Genomic DNA, 22,736 nt, shown 5'->3' on the forward strand with positions numbered 1-22,736 from the left:
ACAACAACAACAACAAAATAATTTTCTATACAGTTCTATAATTCTATGCATTAAATTTAAAGAAGAAACCCCAACACAACAACACAAAAGACAATCACAATTTGTTAGCAGTAGGGATATTCAGTCACTAAACAAGGAACACCCCACAGAGTCCAGTCATTAACTGCAGTCGTGCAGAGAGAAACTTAAAATCCTAGGGAGAGGATTTTTTAGCACCCCACAGATAATAGCAGGTTACAGCAGAAGCTAGTTATTTTATCTGCAGCTGGCTGCAAAACATGATCCATATTCCCAGGGAATTGCTCTCTCCTTGTGTCACCTCAGCTTTGTGGTCATGCTGGATGCTTAATGGCCAGTGTGAAATGTTCCTTTAGAGTTCACTACCTGCTGGGCTTGGAAGCGCAAATCTGTGCTGGCTGTCCACCGCGGGTAGTCCATTAAAATGATGTTCATTCACTCACGAGCCATATCAGAAGAACAGTTGTCATAATCTGAGTGAGAAAAGTGCAATACGCTGCTGGCTGGAGAAAGTGTATCCACTGTCATCAGTAATTTTGAGGGTTATTCTTCTCTAGACAGGTGACATTTAGGTTTGCCTTACTACTATTAATCCAGCGCATTCGCCCATAAGCCAGCTAAAATTTGCTTTCCTTTGAAGTTAGTGCAGAAGAATCAGAGCTCTGAAAAAATCCTTTCTCCTTTCCCACCCTCTCATCTGGAATTCAGCTTCTCTGGCGCTATCCCACTGACCTGCTGGCAGGCCCTGTGCAAACAGCTGCCAGAGCTTGTCAGCCCATTGGTATATTACTAATTTCTCCTTTCAAAGTTGGCAAATTCTAAGCGTGTCTGGAGGTGCAGGGTATGAACAGAGCAGAAATATGCAGATAGCACAATTTTTAGTAAATCCTGCAGCCTCTTGACCTGGAATACCTCAGATCCTACTGATGCTTGCCTCCCCATTTTATAAATGAGAGTAAGCCTGAAAACTGATGTCTTGAATGGCTGGCACCTCCAGCTCTCCCCTTTCCAAGAGAGGGGCAGGCTAACAGCTGCCTGAATGTGTGTTTTTACGAACAGAAGTTTTTTCTTAAACCTATGGGGTTTCAAACAGTATTTTGCATTGAATAGTTTTCCTTGTGCTGAGATTTTTTTTGAATGGCAATATATTAATGCAATTACCTCCATCAAGAAAAGGTATGTAACTGGGGAGGGTGTAACCAGGTCACATAAGTGACAGGTGGTAAGAAAAGAAGCCAAAGTCAACAAGAAAGAGGAAGCAAAAATGAGGGATTGATGATAAGACAGTGCTAGATGCATGAAGTCCAAACTTTGGACTTTCCAATGTTTGCATTTGTAGCTTATATACACTTTCCAATAAACATAGGTTTTTTTCCTAGGGCGTCTACTTTTTCAGTTGCCTTCCATTCTCAGGAGACATGCTGTTCTTACACCCTTCACTGAACCAGCCAGACTGACCCAGCTACCTGTCTGGAGCCAATACTATCCATCTTCCCCTCTTCATACTAAGCCTTGAGTCATGTAGCAGAGGAATCACACATTCCTTTGCAGGATCCCAGGAATAGCTTCTCATTTATATGGAAGACTAAAGGAGGGAAAATGTGTGCAAGACAATTAAGAAAGGGAGAAGAAGAGACATCGGTAATCATATGTGGCACTGTGATTGACGCTCTGTCTCTATAAAGTACTAGCAGAAGGTAATCAGGTTAAAACAGGACAAAGTGCTAGAAAATTACTAAGAGACAACCTTTTACATAAACTTTTTTTACTGGACTCTAGAAGGGGAATATTTCAGGGTTCCACAGCAATTATTAAGATTTCGCACCAGTTTTTCTTCTTAGTCTCTACCTAGTGAGATAGATTGTAATTTTAAAAACTGCCCTACATTACCTACATGTGAGTACCACACTTCTCTACAGGACTGCGCTGAAAGAAGCATCTTCTCACAAATTGCCTTAAAAAGGGCACTGGTACAGAAATTTTAACTAGATCTTTGCTGTTGAACACTCTCCTCATTGTATCAGTGTTGTGACATCCAAGATTTAATATTGGATATTCAGACATTTTTTATTTTCCAAGGATACAACTGCCCAGCAAGATGAAAAATGTATGAGGAAGATCAAAGTTGTTAGAAAGTGAAAGTGGCTCAAACCTTCTTATCCCAGATCCTTGAGTCCTTCCAAATATGCAAATACCTTTCCAAAAGGTATTTGGACAAATTTGGACTTTGAAAGCTATTTACAGCCATACCATCCCATTACTGAAGTTAAATGACAGGCTGCCTGATTATGGGTTTTTTCTTAAAGTATTTCTCAATCACTTTCAGGTCATTAAGGATTCCTGGCCACTACATTGTAAAAGCTCCTCAAAGAGTACAGTCATCACACATAAGGTCTATAGGAAAAATATTTATCAGAAGTTTATTATCACTAATTTAGTATAAAAAAAGAATATACTTTAAGCTGCAAATATGTAGGAATTTTTTCCTTTAGGCTTCAGCAAACATCCATTTTTCATGACATCGTGCTTTCTGCAAACCCACATGCAGAACTTAAATTGATGAGAAATAGTGTTCCATTTTGGTTTAAAATGTTATATCATACTGTCTCCAAATACTTACCAGATCCTTATCTTTTTGGCAAAGCAAATCAGCCTGGGCATCAAACATCCCATACATTTCAGCATAGTTGGCTGTGATTTACATTATTCATCAGCAATGCTGTCTGAACAACATATTTCTGATGATGTGTTTTCTTCCTATGTAGGTCACTAATCTTCTGTTCCTCATTTCAATGAAAATGCTAACATTGTAATGAGAATACTAATGTTTTTTTCTTAATTTTTATCTTGACTAAAATACTTGTCTAATGACTAATAACTAAATGAATTGTTATTTATTTATGGAAAAAAGCACATGGAAGTTGTGTTTAAAACCACTTCAAACAAAGAAAGCTTTTTTCTGAGGCTTGTATTTAAAGGTGCTATTGCTATTTGTAGAATAAGATTTCAAATACAGTGAAGGGTAGCCTTCTTTCTGCATATGACCAAAGTAAATTACAAATTATTCCAATTATGACCTCCTACATAATTTTTATACAGTAAGAAAGTTAGAAATGTGAAAAATCTTAGCTCACTGGTTTCCAGTGATTACAGATTTTCCCCTCTCTGGCATGCTTCCTGAGCTAACCCCTTTTGGTACAGAATGCTCTGGGATTCTCTCTTTTTATTACCGCTAAATTACTATACGTCCTATGTACAAATTAAGCCAGCAAAGGAAAAACAATCCATGCTTAAAAGACATTAAATGCCCAGAAACTACACATATCAGTGACATTCACACAATAACAAGAGACAAACGATGCCATTGAGTTTTCACCACACATACCCAGTCAATCCACTAAAATGGCAGCTCAAGTAGCAAGGAGTTATGGCTGCTGTACAGAAGGCTGCTGCAGCTCCAGTCACACCTCTGGGCACGATCTTCACAATAAATGTGTCCAAGCCAGCTTCAGAAGAGACGGAACTCTGAATCTGCCTTTTGAAGTTATGCTTTGATCTTTTTTTGGTAGTCTGATTCAGGGATATATGTTATGTATTACTGTGCCTTTATATTTCTGCTGAGTTTGATGCCATAAACTACAGAGTTCTTTTAAAAATGTTTAGTGCAGATGCGAGGACCGACTGGAATTGATCTGCTCCACTTACAGTTCATTGCTAAGCTGCAAGTTAGGTGTTTTGTTCATTCAAGTTGTTCTTTTTCCTATCATTTGAGTCCCACGGGGCTCTATTTCTGGCCTGTTGTTCTTTGTATCCATATCAATTTCTTTTTGCTTCAGTTATCTGTCAGTATGATCCAATTTTTTATTTTTGAGACAAAATTTAAATATCTCTATCTGCCTGGTTATGTATCCAAGAATATCATGACTGCTCTTTCTAACCTTAACTACAAGTCACAGATGCTTTAGTATGTGAAATGAATGTCCCTTTATATAATGCAGACCCTGTTCAACTCTATTGAATAATGAAAGATAAACTTTCTAGAGCAGAGTATTTATGAGATCAAATGCATGACATAAAGCCGTGCCTTTCAGAACGCTTGTGGCATTTGGAGGAAAGGATTTCTATACATAGAAGACAGTTCACATCATCCATTCACAACAGAAGAATACTAATATTATTTTTAAAAGTAAGTTATAGGACTGCAGGGACTCTTTTTATCATGGAATGATTCTGGATTTTTGATCCCACCTTCCTAGGGATGGAAGACAGTTCCTGAACTTTGCTGCTATCATCCTCTGTGAGATGATATTTACTTCATGTGTTTCTTTCTTTATTTGTCTTATGCAGAGTGAACAGGAGTGAGCTGAGGATGTTCAGGAGAGCATGTCTGTGTGTATGGCACAGCAGAGGACACAAGCCAGAAAGGCGAGGAGCTGCTGGCCTGCTTCTCAAAGCTGAGGCTGCAGAGGGGAGCAGCAAACCAGGCAGGTCTTAGAGGCGATGGAGAGAAGGCAGTGCTAAGGACTCAGGAGGCCAAGCGGAGTCCGCTGCAATTCAAGAAGCCAGATAGTTGGCTGAGACTCAAATGGGAAGCATAGCTCTCCAACTGCATGGACACGGACAACAAGGGAGGAAATGTTATAAACCTCTCATTTCTAGTCTGTATGATCTAGTAACTTTGAGTTTTCCATTTAAAAAGTGTGCTAGTTTATAATCAAATTAATTCTGTCTTTTTGGAGTTTACTGTTGTGGTTTTCTTTGGGAATTCTCTATAAAGGTGAGTGTACACATCTACTTCAAAGCTCTGGATGACTAAAGCTCTGTCACATTCAACCCATGTTGCAAATTTTCTTGTCTTTCCTCTATAGCCCTATTTTCAAATCTTTGCTTTAAAATCTGCTTAACATCTCTGCCCATTAATGTCTTTTGCTGTCAGCCAGGAGAGTCTCCTTCTTCCCTGACCCTTCCTTCCTTTATTAATAGCTGACTTTGCTGGGATCCAGGTACAGAACTACCATCTTTGTCTTGACAGACCTGACATCTTGAACTTGACACACACGCTAAAACGTGTACTTTCAGTAGCCTGAGAGGTCTGGTACCAGCTTTTCCAGAAGAATACTGATCTTGTGATATTTTCCACTTTATGATATCAAGCACACTAACCGCATGTAACATTATTTGTCATTTCAGATGAGGCAATTTCCATTTCCACATCCTGCTTCTCATTTATCATCCTGCCTTTGCCCCCATAACCGTCAGTGACATCCTCTGTAGAAATTCTGCTTCATTACATGACATTTGCTCCCTAGTGTGGGGCATTGTACGCATTCCCTCCTGCGCAACTCCTGCTCACAGCTACACCGTACTTAGCGGTGGTCTGCTTCAGTACTTGAGGAGGCAGACTCCAATGCTTTCCACCACACATCTTCCAGGGTTTCAGCCTCTTTAAACACCAAACTACCCTCTCTTCTCTGCTAAGTAGACAATGCTGCCTCCAGCACTGCTGGAGCCTTCATCTCCTCATCCCAGCAGAAAATCCCCCATTCTCCCTCTTTGACTAGCCAGCAGGTAAGCCTGTGGTCCTACTGTGCCTTCTCTGAATTCAAGTCTACAGATCAGAAACAGAAGTGGATAAATTCCTGTGATCTCTAGATTCTCAATCTTCTTATTTAAATCTTTTATCTCTGTGGATGAGCACAAATCAGCGAGCTCTAATCTTCTGTTCATTCTTGCCTTTAGTTTTTCAAGATGGGGAAGCCAGCAAAATAACCCCTCTGTTGATTAGCGTCATGTCAGCCTTCTCTAGCCCCAGTAAATGCACTATCAAGTCCTTCTATGGTATGCTCAGTTTGCCCCAGAATATCTGATCATCCACTATTTCAGAGCCACTGTGGATGTATCTGCTAAGTCTACTGCTACCAAGTGCAGCAATGAGTACACGTCTGTGAGTTTCTCTGCAGATGGGGAAACCTATTGCACCTCATATGGTTACTACTTTTGTTCTGCTTTATCTTCACCTTCAAGTTGTCTTGCTGATCTCTTAATATTTCTTTTTGGCATTACCATCTCTGTTACCAACTCAACTTAGCTCCTCAAAACCCCAAAATATAATATGATGTCATGGTTTAGACCCAGCCGACAGCTAAGCACTACCGGCCACTCACTCACCTCCCCCTTCGCTCCCCATTGGGATTGGGGGGGGAACAATTGGAAGAAAAAGGTAAAATTTGTGGGTTGGGATAAGGACAGTTTAATAGGACAGCAAAGGAAGAGGAAAATAACAACAGTACCTAGAATATACAAAGCAGGTAATACACAATGCAATTTGCTCACCCGACCTGATGCCCAGCCCTTCCCCAAGTAGTCGCCCCTCCTCCCCCACCAACCTCCTTTATATGTTGAGCATGATGTCATATGGTACGGAATACCCCTTTGGCTGGTTTGGGTCAGCTTTCCTGGCTGTGTCCCCTCCCAGCTTCTTGTGAAAATTAACTCTATCATCCCAACCAAAACCCAGGACATATAACTACATTCTCAGCTTTGAAAATAGAGCATTATAAAATTGGAGCTTACAATGGCCAGTGGTCTTCTCATATATGATGGAATGAAAAAAGAAATATCATGTGTGTCAGCAAATGTGATGGCTAGGAAAATGGTTGAAATTGTTAGAAAGTTGGTATCATTTTGTACTAGGAGAAAGATGAATATGTAGAAGAGGAACAGAGCTTGTAACAGGATTAATACTCACTTTGAAGCCAGCAGTGAATCAATCTACTGATGATAAGGAAAGATAATGCAATCCTGACCTCATCCATAAAAAATCCTCTCATTGAAGAAAGATGAAGTAAAACTACACTTTTATGAAAACCTTGTAACTCTTGAATTTAAGTCCTCCAAAATAACACATTTCATGATTAGAGAGGAAAAGAAAACAAGCAGGAATCAATGCCAAGGAATAAGAATCATCATCTAAATGGTGAGAGTCACACAGCATTGCTTGGTTTTGCTGTACCTAATCTGTAATATTGAGAAAAACACAGATGTACTGAGACTAAATTTCTACTAAAGAACTACAACTGTATATTTACTGATTCAAGCCAAAAGAATGTCAAATTAAGTTTAAAGTGAGTCCAGCTGTTACCCAGATTGCAGAGCACTGGTAGGAGAAAGATTTGTTATGATATAGAGCTAATAAAGCACATCAGCTACAGACAGTAAGTACAATAAATATAATGTAGACTTTTTGAAAAATAGGGGGTTTAGGAAGAGGTAATGTATTTTATTTGACCAGCTGGCCCAACTGGAAAACCATATCAGCTATATCACCCAATTTAGTAAAATAACATCTCTTGATACAAATCTAGCTTCTTTATATCCTGAAGTCATTAGGGCTATTGAAATAGTACAACTAGAAAATTTGAAAAGTACAGCATATAGACAAGAAGTTCAGGTTTACAAATAGGAGGAATTCAGAAAGGTTATTTTATGAAGGGTTGAAGGTGTGATGACATCAGAGACACTGTAAAAAGAACTAAAGAATAGGTTACAGTAAAAATTCAACAGGATAAAAAAAAGAGTTTAGCAAAAAAAACCCTTAAAATAGTTTTAATATTTGAATATCTCCTCCTTTCTCTTGTTTTTTGACTGTGGTTCTTCTAAGAAATCCTTGTGATATTTTATTTGCATGGGTCTTTCTCTTGCTATCAATAATCAACATGGTTATCCCTTCCTTTTCCAAACAAAATCGACAACTTTTCTTGGTGGAACATGATGGTTGCCTTTAGATTTATGAGATTTAGAGCTGACATTTTTCAAAGATGGGTAAAACTATGGATAGTTAATTCTTATTTGAGTTTTTTGATTTGGCCCCATTTTGAGAAAGTATACATTACCAAATAAAACGATCTTCCAAAATTACCTGACTCTGACCTGAAATTTATGGCTTGGTTCAATGCACTTCACTGACTTGTGCTGTTAGCTATCTCTTTTTGAATTTATACAATAACTCCTTTGCAAAGCAGTTGTTTGAGTAGTCTCCAAGGCTATAATGTATGATTACATACACTGGGATCCATTACATACAATGGCACCCATATGGTATGGTTTTTATCAAGGATACTCCCTTAAAACAAGAAATTATTAGCTTTGGCTTTTTTAGTGCTGTATTTCAAAGCTTAGTATGTTAGAAAGGAGTCGTGAATAAATCTCAGCTTCGGGAAAACTCAGTGGCAGTCTCAGTTTAGCTAGCCTGTGTGGATCGGCTTTCATTTTTTAGGCTATTGTCTATAAGGAAAAAGGAAGGACATTTCTTTCTTCTAAAATGAAACCTCACCGTCAGTGTCTCAGACCAGACACGGGCATAAAGAAAAAGGCAATGAGAGCTCTGGCCACCTAAACTGCTAACTCATCGACGAGTCTGTGGAATGTGTCAAACACGTTGAGGTACGTATAAGAGGAAGCCTTGGGAATATTTGTCTCAATTGTAACTGTTCAGCTCACTGAATCCACAGATTCCTTATCAGCATATAACCAAGATAATTTATGGCCCGCTCACTGTGGGTGCAGAGCCTGACTAATCCTGTCCCCTCCGTGGCTCAGTGCACCACCTCATCACACGGGCACACCACTCGCTCCAGGCTTACGCTTCCCACACCAAAGGCAGTAGGTATTACAAGGCAGAGCTCTTAGGCGCGATGTGCTAACTGGGAAATTACCACTCAAATAACAATAACAATAAAATGGGTATTACTTAATCTGAGGCCCAGATATTAGGATAACCTGTCTGCATGAATGTTAAGACTTGGGGGAGATGGCATTTACGCAGAACAGTGGGAGTCTGAAAAGTTTCTTTTCAAGCTCCACAAATTAAAACAGACACAAAGCTGTTGCCATTTAGAAATGAAAAAGTAAGAACATTGGTAGTGGAAGTGGCAAATGGATTTATAAAGAGATTTCATTTTAATGGAGAAGCTGGGTGGAAGGTAGGGACAGGAATGGGCACCACTTAGACCTGTATGTGATGTCAAGTGGAAAGCTCAGGAGAGGGATGCTGGATACTGGAGTAAGATTGATTTAACAATAGATGCAATTTAAGTGAAAAGGCGAAGGTGCTGGCAACTGGGGGCTGGGATAACATCCATTTAAAAGCAGATTTAATTTAAACAGAAAGGCCATGGAGGTGGAAGGTGGAGACTAAAACAAAATCAATATTAAATTAGCTAAGTAGAAGCTTGAATCAAATCAGCTGGTTAAAAAAAGGGCATACTGAGTATTTGGGAGTGGGGAAACAATACATGGACCTAAGAAATGTCAAGGAACACTCAGTAAACAATATATGCCCTCTAATCAGAATAATGTTTCCATTTTAATAAGAATAATATTTATTATAGTAGTAAACAAAAAATCTTAACAGAAGGTATGATCCCCAGTTTAAGGAAAATTATATTATTATAGTTATATTCCTATTTTAAGTTATCTTTTATGTATTTATGTGTGAGTGTGTATATATACATAGAGAGAGAGGATGTGGCATATAATATTCAGAATCAATGGCAAAAATCCTTAACATTAATTATATTTGCAAACCAGAAATTTATGAGGTAGTAGTGAACTAGCCTTTAAAAACTCTCCTTTCTAGTTATCAGTCTGAAAATCAATTCAAAGCTAAGGGGAGTCTGTACCTTTCTATATTTGAAACAAAATACATATATATACAAATACATATCCATCCATATGCATATACATATCTATCTACACACATATATACATATATATGTATGTATTTATCCAAAGAGGTAAAAATTATCCAATATATGACATAATACTGTTCTGACACATTTCTCTGTTCAGAGAACAGTTAGTACTTTCTGCAAATAATACATAAAAATATTTTGCTTTCCATGCAGTTATTTCTAAATACTTCACCTGTACTCCTAAAGTTCCATTTAAATCACTATATGTGTATATATATATGTGTATGTTTCTACAGTCAGAATCCAAAATCGTGGATGGAAGCTAGTGATTGCAGTTCTGTACCTTTTGGTATCTGAAAGCTCACACAATTCACTGGTATAAAAGAGATCTTAAAAAAAATAATTAAATCTTACACTCCTAAACTCTCCCTCGACTTTGCACAAAAAAAGAATGAGTACAGAACTGCAACTCAAGTATCATTTTGATGCGTGAGGTAGAGGAGAGTATGTATTGTCTGCTGCGCTATCTGTAGCACCAGGCAGCTGGCGATGGGTACTCGGCTTCTTCTCACCCACGCAGGAACATTTCGAAGCTGTACTGTGTGTTCACTAGTACTGCTACCATTTACCAATGTTCTGGGGAATATCCAAAAATAATTCTTCATGCTAAAGTGATTGATGTGGTTCTTTCCTACTGAATTTCAGGAAAAAATTTCCATCTTGTGCCTATGGGAGGAATTGTGGGAAGGCACTGGAGGACTCATAATTTGAGTGATTTACCCTTTTCCTTAATGAAAAATAAATGAGCTGTTGGCTTGCATGGAAATGGCATCTTGACTATTATCTTCTTACCTACTGCCAGACACATCAGTCCAAGATTAAAGTCATAATTAAACCGGTACAGGAAGAGGAAATTTGAGGCAACCCTACAGTAAGAAATGAATTCTTTGCTGAAAATAGACTAAAATATTTTACTCAAGTGGTATAGAAACTCAAGGGGCGTTTTCTTAAGTTACTTGAGTTACACCTTATAGTAAGCTAAGCTCTATGAATGAAAAACTGGAATTAGTTTACACATGTCATTTAGATGATGCCATTTTCTCATGCTTTGCCTGCACCCTATCTGGATAAACCTTACATGTTGCATTGCGCATCAAATGTGTGGTACTTTCAGGCAGATAATTTCTGTTGCTGCTAGAAATACCATGGAGACATGACTTCCCTTTTTGTATATTGTGCACTATCTATTATTTAAAGACAATCTCTTAGCTAGAAGAAGGTGTTCTACAACAGTCCATGGAGATTACAACTGGAAATTAAGACTATTTTGTACATTTTGCTAGGGGAATGTAAACGCAGAGGGTGGCATGGCTACTTTTTTTTTTTTTTTTTTTTTTTTTTGAGTTGCTTTCCTGTGACGTATTATTCAGCTATGGTTTTTAAGCAGAAAAAAAAGAAGAGCGAATCATGCCTGCACTGCAAATTTTTTGCCACTGACTTACCTAGGGTCAAGATTTTTTTCTAGTATTTAGTATTTATATTGTTTAACTGCTTTTATTTCACACTACCTCAGACGTTTTATCTTAGTTGTGTGCATTTGTGTGTGCACATGTTTCCATAACAAATGCTTGCCCAGGCAATGTATGATAGCTTAGTGTAAAAAAAAAAAAATAAAATTGAAATAATATGTAGTGGTAATTTATATATTATAAATACCTGCTCAATTTCTTCCTTCAGTATTCATTGCATTAGTTTAGTGTAGCAGTGAGATGCGTTTTCAGTTAATTCACACATTAAGGCTAATGATAAATAGGAGGATGCCAATGGAACTGTAAGACCATACAATGTTGTTAGAATAACAGTTTTATCCTTTATATTTCCAGCATGAGAGAAAGTGGAGTCAGTTATAAGTAGGATAGCAAATAGGTCAGTCTGCATCTATTCAACAAACTCCAGCCGGACAGACTGCTAAAGTCTACAGAAACTGTAACTTGACATTTGTCTCCATTAAGTGTTTGGTGGGATTGGCCTGGGCCACAGCTGAACTGATGGAGGCCCATGGATACTCCTGGTGCTGTTTCTGATCGTAATTCAACCTCTCCTGCGGTTCATGGTGGGCATCTGCAAGGCGATGAGAGCAGCTGCTAGCAGGGAACGAGTCGCTGCCCGGCACCAGCCTCCCTGAAACGTGGGCAGCATCTCAGTGCAAGGAGCGGCAGGAACACCTGTCGTCAGCCAGATGTTTTACGGCATTAGCTGGGCTCCCTGGCTTTCCAGATGTCACAGACCACGCATGAGGACAGCTATGTTAGACTCTTCATCTCTGCAAGAGTCCACATTTGTTTATTTTTAGAAAATTGTTCAATTGAAAGAACACTTATGGAATACATTTTGGTTATGGTTCCATTACGATTCTGTGCCTAGCGATACCTATAGTCTATGACTGGTCAAAATAACTGAATCTGTTGTTTTACCAAACCTAGTATATCAAAATTCTGGGTGTTTGAGTTGCTTGTCCAGATGAACAAAAAGATGCAAATTGCTTTTCAAACCTTGCAAAAATACTGATAGTCACTGTCATTTTACAAAAATGCCAAAGCCAGGACAGCGCTGTCAACCTGGCAGCTATAGTGCTGTTTCAGTGCCAGGCGGTAAAAATATTTTAAAAGTCTGTGTCAAGCATATTCATCCATTGATCAGTAACAACACAGTTTGTTTCAGTGTCTCAAGTCATTATGGCCTAAAGGTGAGAGTGGTGAGTGCTAAACATCATCAGTGATGATCTGCACTGCTGAATACTGCTTGGAAAGTTTCATAAGTCCTCATTTTCAGTGAGGTAATTTAGGATAGTCATTGCCTGGGGATGTTTGATTTTTGTAATGCCCAACCGAAGTGTAGTAGATCCTCCTTCCTGGTCATCTTTTATATTAACCATTTTATGATAAAAATACTCTTTTCTAGAAGGTAAATGCACTCACCCAGATGGGAAATTGCAATTGATGTAAAGATATTAGTGGTGGGTTCCTCAAAACTGCTTAGTTAAGGAAACTTGTATTTTTATACATAAAGGTAATCACACATAAAAACATATATGCATCTGATGCTAGTTCTTCATTCCTTTTGCAAAAAAATAGCATATTTATATTAAATTTATCCCTGCTGGACCTACTGTGTAACTACAAATATTAAATTAAATGTGAAGAAAGAATTCTTTCTCTCTTGTTTGACTGCTGCCAACAGATGCTCAATGGTGTGTATAAATGTATTGCCATATGTCACATAAGGTAATGCAGTAGTTTTTCAATGATGGTAATAATGTGTCTTGCTTTACTAAATATTTGTCTAATGATGGCATATGGAGGTTCCTATTGATACCACAGTATGGAGAAACTCTTCCTTTTTAAAAATAGATTAATCTTCTCTTCTGAAAGTACAGCTGAGCTCTGAATACAACTGGCATAGGGAAGAGACCAAAAAAAAAAAAAAATTTTTTTTGTTTATTAAGCAAAATGCCATTTGTACACAACTCAGCTTCCACTCCCCAAATTCACATACAATACAGCATTATCACTGCTGACATGTGTCAGTGCCATATTTATGAACTAGTATTTAGCAGCAATACTGCTATCAACTGTTTCTGAAAGAAAGTCCAGAAACTATTTAGAAATTTAATAATGATTTTAACAATGTATTTTGCCTAGTCTCCAGACTCCACTTTATTAAAACCATTCACTATCTCTGACAATGTAGCAACAAGCTTCTAAGTTCATTTTTAGGAGAAAATGATTCACAAACAGGATAGTGACAGGCTTTTATGATTACAGATTTCACATATTCTGTTCCTTCAAAAGGGCTTATATAGATTGATAGATCTACAAAGAAAGAAATGAAAAAATGAAGGGAAGAGATATAAATAGACTTTTTCATTAGGATGAATGATGGAAGGTATTAACCCCACTACAGCAGTGTGCCTTTTACATGTCTTCTTTTTCATTCCTTTTGACCTGCTATCATCTTCCTTCGAAGTAAAAGTTAACTACAGTCTGAAACATAGGTAAGGTGAGCAATAGCTGGAAATAAATGTTTCCTCAAGCATTATTACTGTTCAGAAAAGTGTCCATCAGCCAAAATGTCAGGCTCAAAATCCATTTAAGCACTGCACAGAAGCTAAACAGACAGCTATTATTAATTTTTAAGTCTGCCTGACGGGTTTCAGGCCAAGAACTGGGGTTAACTTGCTGCATTGAATATTGCAGAGTATATTTAATTAGGGAGGCCTTGACCTTGGATGGCTGAGGATTTACTCTGACCAAACTACTGCAAAAATATGATAGAATAGCTGCATCTACCTAAGCAAAGTATCTGCTGCATGCTCTTTCGTTGCAGTTTCTTGGACTTTTATCCTAATGTGATCACTGTCTACTTTTAACCTGACTGTTCTGAAACACCGCTGTACTTCTCTCTTAAGTAAATTTTTGCTCATTATGCTGCAAGTTAACAATGTGAATTTTTTCCAGAATAAGTCCTGTTCTTCTCAGCTAATTACCTAACCAAACCATTTTCCCACTGTGCCTTGCACAGATGTTTCTTCCTTTAAAACTTATCTGTAGGATTGCTACAAATGAGTTAACATTTGTCTTCAATGTATTTATCTGTAAGCATAGAGGACTCTAAAACACAAATGGGCGTTAAGACACAAATTAGCACAAAGTGAGATAGTAAAGCACTATTTAGTTGCTTTTGATTGGACTCAGCATTTTAAAAGGAAAAAAAGGAAGAAGTAACAAACCAGACAAATTATTTTCCTCCACTAGTTGTAAAATCTCCTAGCTGTATCTATTCTGTTTCTTTGCTCCACTTCCAGTACATCTCTCTTGCTCTCTGACCGAGGTCATCCTCCGCTAACTAAAAAAAAATAATAATCTATTCACACAAAAATCTAAAAGATTATATGTAAAGGTACAAATAAGGATGGGAAACTTGCCTGTTCCTAACGAAGGACATAGAGCTAAATCACACTGTACTTTTCAAGATGAGCAAGATGATTTTCACTTGTACGTAACAAAATGCCCAATTGCCATTGGCAGTTCTGGAAGACAAGAAATTAAATGCAAATACCCGATTCCTTTGTAGGGAATGGGCACTGGGCTGATTTTACATACTGGATCACCTTAGCACTTGATGTCTTTTACTGGTTAATATATGTCAGCTGTTCTCCATTCTTGGTGATTTAAATTTCGGTTGGTGTCATATGGCATGAAACTCTCAAAGGGTGGGCTCACAGTCAGAGGAGAGTGGATCAGGACTCAGATGCCAAAGACAGGCCTTCTGAAGTGAACAAGGTCATTAACATGACAATAACACTCTTGTGAGGCCCTGAGTATAAACCGCATACACTCTTTAGCAGGTGACTGCATTTTCCAAGAACATGTTGTATTCTTTGGTGGGAGTTTTGCCTTTCTTCCACATACGCATAAAACATGGATGTGTGAAGCACACTGTAAAGGACTAAACAAAACCAACAATAATACAGCATACTTCTGCAAAAAGTGAAGAGTCGGTCTTCCCACGTACATATATAACTGTGTGTGCGTGTGGGTGTGCCTGTACACCCACTACTACTCTTTTAAAGGCACTCTAGTTTGTGCCTGCCTTATCAGTCTGCCAACCTTCCTAATCATTTAATGAAGCCTCCCTGTTCCAGGAATTGTGTTAGCAATTGTCCCATAAATGAAGTTTCCAGATATCCATATGAAGCCCTAGCTACCGTCATGACTCACCACAGCCATATGGAAAGGCCAATTGTCTCTGGATTTCACTCACCAAAGACGCTGTTTATACATCCCAAATTATACGTCCGTCTTACTGACGTGCTATCCTCCGCTGTTACCCGGTGGTACCGGTTCCTGACTAACTGGCAATTCCTAGCTTTCCAAGGGAGAGTTGCCTGGGCTTTTACATTTCATGTTGCTTCTCCAGGTGTTGGTATTTCTCCTTTACTGCACCACTCTTTGTCCAGGATCCTTGTGCCTTTTCACAGTACACTGCGTACACAACATGCTTATAACTCCTTCCCACTCAGTTTTATCCAAGAATCTTTTTGATCTATTTTCTTCCTATTAGAAATCTAAATGAAACTATTAAAACAGATTTGACATTAATGTCTGTTGCATTATGATGGAGAACCAAGCACTGTACAGTTTGTTGCAAACAAAATTTTTATTTTGTTTATGGTCCTTCACACTGTTTTCAATCAAAAAGTCTGCTTTTCCATCACAGCCATGAATTACTTGAATTATGTTTTCAATAAGATTTCCCAGATATTATCAAATGCTTTCCTACAAACTGAATTGATTTTTTCTACTGTATTCATTTCACCCACTAGTGCTATTCTGTGAAGAAAGAAAACAACTATCTTAAGATTTATGAATAAAAGTTTATTAATAAATATTTAGATGTGTATTATTTATCCTATAGCTATAAAATGGTATTGGCATGTGTTCCTTTTTTTTTTTTTTTTTTTTTTTTCCCCTAGAGGTAGATATTTTACTGCTTAACTCCTCATATATGAGAGGAAGTAACTGACAGGACCACACGTTGTCTGTTTTTTTAGACTTGTTCTTGTATTTGCTCCTCTGCTCATCCAATATTTGTTCCATACTCACTAACCATTTGCTATGCTAGTCATGTGGGTATGGTGACCTCTTTAGGCAATTCTCACAATCTCTTTTCACAAAGAATCCTACCCAAATGTTCAGCATATTCAGATTTTTACAATGCCCATATAATGACTTTTGAGAAATACTTTTTCAAAGGTGTGCACATTTTCAAACTTTTTGAAAAATATGGGTGTGTATATAAGGGTTTTATTGATAAAGTCGGGTTAAGAACATGGGGTCAGCATTTTAGATGCGTGGTCTAGTTAGTTGTAAGTGTTGAACAAATCTATCTAATTATTCATTAGAGTGATATTGCACACTGTAAATGGCTTGATCTGTCACCTCAATTAACTTTACTGCTGATAAAGTTGTCATTTGAAAAAAAAAAAAAAAGACTAAATGTCTTTAGGAGCTTTGATTCAAATATAAATGTACATACATAAAGACTTACATAAATATATATATATATGAAGCATGGATCACATGATTTTCAGCAGTTTGATTGGCTCATGCAAGTGGTTCACAGACACCTATGAAGAAGTTAGTAAGTACAATCCTGACACCTAAATAAGGTAGTAGTTCCTAAATAAGTGTGTCTTTGAGCAAAAATTGGTTGTGTACACAAAAGCCAGATTCTGCCATTTTTCAAACTTTGTTCTTCACCTTGGTAGTTAATGCAAGACTAAGTCTCACCCCAGGTGCTGTGGCTCCAGAGATGGAGAGGTGTGTATCAGTACTTACAGCTGTCCTCCTCCTCCATGAAAATACTGATCACGTAACAGGCATACACAAATCCAATCAGCTGCATGAAAGAAGAGGAAAAGCAATCATTAGAACACACTGAACACCTAAGCTTTTAGTGCAATGCTGTATAAATACAGGTATCACCTCTATATTTAGAAAAGATTTGCTTCCATTTCCTGTATTGATATGTAAATTTCAGTGCAAGTGGTCACAAACAGCTAAATTAAAGAGACTTTCTCTCTTTTGTTCATGTATTTTATTTTAAAATATTTTCCTAGCCCCACTGAGGTGAGTATTGATGAACACTACTATTGAGTAATGCTGGTGGAAAACACTTGGACGTTGATGTTCAGTTATTATTTACATTCGTTTGTTTGTTCAGTACCTCTGTTCTCACATGTCTTTGTCCACATGACTATGGCCCCCCTAAGCAACTAATTACGTATTAAAAAGATAAAATATTTATTGACTGCTACAGAATTAAGTCATAGTAAAGTTTGTATGGAATCCACAAGAGATGTCTTTTTGTGTTGCATTAAGTGAAGAAATGCTTGGCAAAAGTTTAATTTGATATGTGAAATGTCATGATGTAAACAATAAAGCTGGGTTATGATTCATCAGTGTCAGGAAACACCTTATCAGAAGGGCCTATCAGTAAATTACATTAACTATGCAAGGAATGAGCAGACTCATTTGCCCAAAGGACACCACCAGCAAAATCATGTCATTATTTTAACAGCAGCTCCCACAAAAACATCCTCCTCAACCCAGATCTGTGGCATTCGTGCCACCAAGAGGAAGGGATTAAGATCTTTAGGATCAGGGATTAGAAACTCCTCTCGTTTGCTTTTCATATAGACAAAATATTTTCTTATGACCACCACCAAAGAAGAAGTAAATCCCACTGGGCAAGGAAACCTATTAAACTGCACTGCCCAGACATGTCCATGCTTGAGAAAATATTGTTTGTGCAGCTGTACACAATTCGTGCTATCTGAAAGCCTTGAAAAGACTGTTCATGAGAGATTTCTAAAATAACCCAGAGATTAGTTTTAAGAAAACTCCTTTTTCTCTGGTCCATTCAAAAAATCTAATTAAAATAGTTCTTCTAAGGGTGTCACGGATCAACCATCTCAGAAAGAGGTAATTTAATAGTATCTAAACAGGTATAAGCTCCTTCAGAGGCACAGAAATCATTTCAACCTGCTTTCTGGTTGGGCTGCACGAGGAGCTTTACAAGCAGCTCCAAGAGTCTCTCTGCAGACAAAAAGCTTGTCCACACAAGGGAATTCAGGGAAGTTAAGATGAATTAACTAAAGCTGTGAAATCAATGCACATAAGATAAAGTACATTAAATCCCTGTGTGGCCTTTCCCATTCAGAAATAAAGTGGCCTTAGTTCACTGTAGCTTAATCCTCCTCCAAGGGATTAATCTTCCCTGTGGAGAATTAAGCTACAGTAGACTAACGCTGAGTTGCTTGTGAATGAGAGCTGTCTCCGTGCTGCGGCACAGTCCTGTTGGAGCTTCCTCCCCAGGGCACTCACTTCACTGGTGTTTTGGGAAAGTGAGTTTAATCCAACTTTCCTCTTTCTCTGAGCAGGCTGCAGCACCAGCAGCTTCGCTGGCTTTTTTTGGGTCCAATTTACTGGGGCCATATTGCCACAACCTCTACCAAGTGGACACCACTTAGTTGTACTGATGCTCTGAGCCAAGTAAATGCAAATCAGCTCTGGAGGATGCACTCGCTGGAGACAGCTAGGACCAAGTTGTGCTCGAGTTACTAAGCCCCACTCTGCCTGGTGTCATGGTGCCTGGATGGGACCCAGAGCCACGGCGGGGCTGGCGGCCTCACTGCCAGCCTGCATCTACCTGCTGCAGACTGTGCGGGTGGGTGAGAGGAATCCAGCCTCCTGCTATTAACAAAAATGGGATCTTGTGGTTCTGCTGTCCTGCACCTCCAGGATCAGCACTGGCTTACAGACTCCTTGACAGATTAAGCACATTTTTTCTGTAAACTTCTGAGTTTAGAGCACCTTTCAGGCATGACAACTGAAGCAATATGATATAAAGGCTTCCAAGGGATCAAAAACCAATCCCAGTGAAGTATATTGCTTGTGCCATCTGAACATTACATATAGATTAAATAATTATTGCATTAGCACCCCACAAATACCACAAAAACAGGTGGCTTTTTATGAGGAAATGTCACCTGTTTATTTACAATATTTCCTGTTCAGCATTCGTGTTGTGCAATTTGACTGCGTAAGTCACTTGGGTTTGTTTCTTTTCCCTAAACATGACTGAAATATTTTGAAGAGTAAAACTGCTGAGTAAATAATGAGTATGATAAAAATGAGTTGTAGTACAGCTCATGAGTTAAATGTTTGTGAAGGAAGATCATATCTTTAGAATTATTTACCAGTTTCCAGTTCTGTATTTCTTTGTTTTTTCTTCTTATTAATATTCTGTATTAAATTAACTTTACTTTTATAAAAGCAATTCCTTCTTTATATGTACATGTGTACTCCATATCCATGCATATTATATAAAACATCTACCCACAAGGGCTTCCAGCAAATTTCTCCCACATGTCTAAGGTGTTGGACAGGTGGATAAAGCACAGAAAAAGACTTCCACTCTAATGTGTAATAAACCACCTGACACAAAGAAGAAAGCAACAGGGAAAAATACTCTAAGAGGTCTTCCCTCCAAAAAAGTATGGGGCTTGGCAAGCCTGATTGTTTTAACGGTCCTAACAGCTTACATCTTGCTCTTTCAATAGATCTTCTTAAAGTAAATCTTTTCCCACTCACTTCAGCATTTGAAACACACTTTGTCCAATCTATGACCTTCTTGCAAAATCAGTAGCCTCTCCCTGCTTCTCAGTATTCCTTTATATCTCTCAGCATTAGTAGGTAAATATTCCTTAGTCAGATAGAAATCACTGCCACCTGTTATGTTTATGGCATATATTTGTTTAAAATATACCATTTCTCCCCATTTGTTTAGTTATTAATACCCAGAGAAATAAAAACAAGTATACACCATGTCTCAATTTCGTGGTCCTTTCGGGGAAAAAAGAAAGATCAGGTCTCTAATCATGCCGGGAGGTATCATAACCCACCATATTCCAAGAATATCTTTCTGTAATTAAATGGCAGAATGCACATTTCTGAAAGAATAAAGCAACAAAGAGGAAAAAGGGCCCTTTAACATCAATTGTCAGGTATTGCTGTTCAGAGACAGACAGCAATGTTTGGCTTGTGACTAACATACTAGTAATTATAGCTGGGTAACCGATATCTACAGTACAATTAACATGAAGTGACAAAGTGGGAATATACCCTTCTACAGATGAGACTTGTTTCCAGATCCTTAAACAGAGTTACAGCCACTACAGTGTGAATATTTTTATAAATGAATTAATTAAAACCTCTTCTTTTGCTTTATTGATGGACACACTAATAAAATATTTATTCCAACAAATTACTTTTGCTATCTTGATTAACCCAGTTGCTGTTTAATTAATAACGTTATGCTCATGTGAACCTATCTATCATGTTAATTGCCAATTTGCAGTGAGCTCACTGATGTGTACTGCCCAGTTTCTTGACATTGGAAATGTTGGCTATTGGCCTGGCATTACGTGATACACTTAAATGTGTGTTCTCTGATAACTAAAGAAAATGTGATGCAAATGAGCTGGAAGATACTTAATTTGCCCATCTTGGATTTCAGTAATCTTTCAGAGGGACTATTGGTGTGGTCGGAACAGGATGTCCAAAGCATCAAAGGCTACTTAGCACCTGAAAGTAGAAATAGGAACCTCTGGTTTGGCAATTTAGATGCCAAGGTGGGCTTGTCTTGACAATGTTGAGTTTCAAGGCATGGAAACCTTCTGGAATCCCTGCACTGTACAGGGAACTGCCTCTCTTGCCTGCAGAGCTCAGCCTAATAAACTGTTTCAGAAGACACTTCTCAGTGCTATTCTCCAGAAAATCAAATAGGAAACTGTGGGAAGAGGCTTGTCCCCTCCTTTCATCCAGTTACACCATGGCTAGAGTACACATCCTGCTCTGAAGAGAAAAAGCAATACATAAAATAGTCTCATATTTTCTGGAATCACAGAGTTACAGAATGGTTTGGGTTGGAAGGGACCTTAAAGATCAGCTACTCCAACCCCCCTGCCATGGGCAGAAACATCTTTCACTAGACCAGGTTGCTCAAAGCCCCATCCATCCTGACTTTGAATAGTTCAGGGGACAGGGCATCCACAACTTCTCTGGGCAACCTGTTCCAGTGTCTCACCACCCTCATTGTAAAAAATTTGTTCCTTACGTCCAATCTAAATCTACCCTCTTTCTGTATAAAACCATTGGCCCTTGTCCTGTCACTACAGACCATAGTAAAAAGCCTCTCTCCATCTTTTTATAAGCCTCCTTTATATATTGAAAGGCTACAATGAGGTCTCTGGAGCTAAATAACCACAGCACTCTCAGCTTTTCTTCATAGGAGAGGTGTTCCAATCCTCTGATCATCTTCATGGCCCTCCAGTGGACTTGCTCAAACAGCTCCATGTCTTTCTTGTGCTAGGGACCCCAAAGCTGGATGCAGTACTCCAGGTGGAGTCTCACAAGAGTGGACTATAGGGGGACAATCACCTCCCTTGACCTGCTGGCCACACTTCTTGTGATGCAGCCCAGGATACAGTTGGCTTTCTGGGCTGCAAGCGCACACTGCCAGCTCATGTCCAGTTTTTCATCCACCAGGATCCCCAACTCCTTCTCCTCAGGGCTGCTCTCAATCCATTCATTCTCTAGCCTGTATTGATATTGGGGGTTACCCCAACCCAGATGCAGGACCTTGTACTTGGCCTTGTTGAACTTCATGAGGTTCATGAGGGTCCACTTCTCCAGCCTGTCAAGGTCCCTCTGAATTGCATCCCTTCCCTCTAGTGTACCAACTGCACCACACAGCTTGGTGTCATCAGCAAACTTGCTGAGGGTGCACTCAATCCCACTATGCCATCAATGAAGATGTGAAATAGCACTGGTCCCAGTAGGGATGCCTGGGGGACACCACGTGTTACTAGTCTCCATTTGGACATTCAGCCATTGACTTTAACTCTTTGGACACAGACATCCAGTATTTTTGGAACCACCAGTATCTTCATACCAAAAACCTTATTTCTTCAATGACTAGCTGAGAAATATCGCTCACATTCTCCAAATCATAGCGATGAGCAGGCTCTGGGTGTGGGAAACAATTGTCACCTAGGTTAAGTTGGTAGAGACTTCAGTGTGGAGTGCACAAATGGATTTCTTATTAGTGGAATGTGAGTACATTTATATGATCTTATTTTCAAGGCTTTTGATGAATAATTTATTTTCTGCTGATAGCCTTAGGTAGAAATGAAGAACAGTAGTCTCTGTTATTTCTTCCCTGTGCAGGTAGTATAGTCCCTAGAGGATCTAAATGCTTGAGTCTGACTAAAATCTCTAGGCTTAAGATATGGACATCTGCATGAAATATAAATGCCTAGTTTAATAGAAGTGAAATTAGATTATATAATTGCCCATCATTAAACTGTAAGAAACTATGAAAAAACATAAGAAATTAAAA

General features: G+C 38.5%; 1 protein-coding gene across 2 annotated transcripts in view; it reads right to left on the minus strand.

Annotated features, from left to right (window-relative positions):
• The window catches only part of NKAIN3 (sodium/potassium transporting ATPase interacting 3), a 374,474-nt gene that overhangs the window by 7,344 nt on the left and 344,394 nt on the right, over positions 1-22,736 (minus strand). For both annotated transcript variants that reach the window (XM_075744019.1, XM_075744020.1), the window contains exon 5: positions 17,111-17,171. In XM_075744019.1, coding sequence (XP_075600134.1) covers positions 17,111-17,171 — 61 coding nt within the window. The remainder of the gene's footprint in view (positions 1-17,110; positions 17,172-22,736) is intronic.

This window comes from Balearica regulorum, chromosome 2 (assembly GCF_011004875.1).
Source record: "Balearica regulorum gibbericeps isolate bBalReg1 chromosome 2, bBalReg1.pri, whole genome shotgun sequence".
In the NCBI taxonomy this organism is placed as follows: Eukaryota; Metazoa; Chordata; class Aves; order Gruiformes; family Gruidae; genus Balearica; species Balearica regulorum.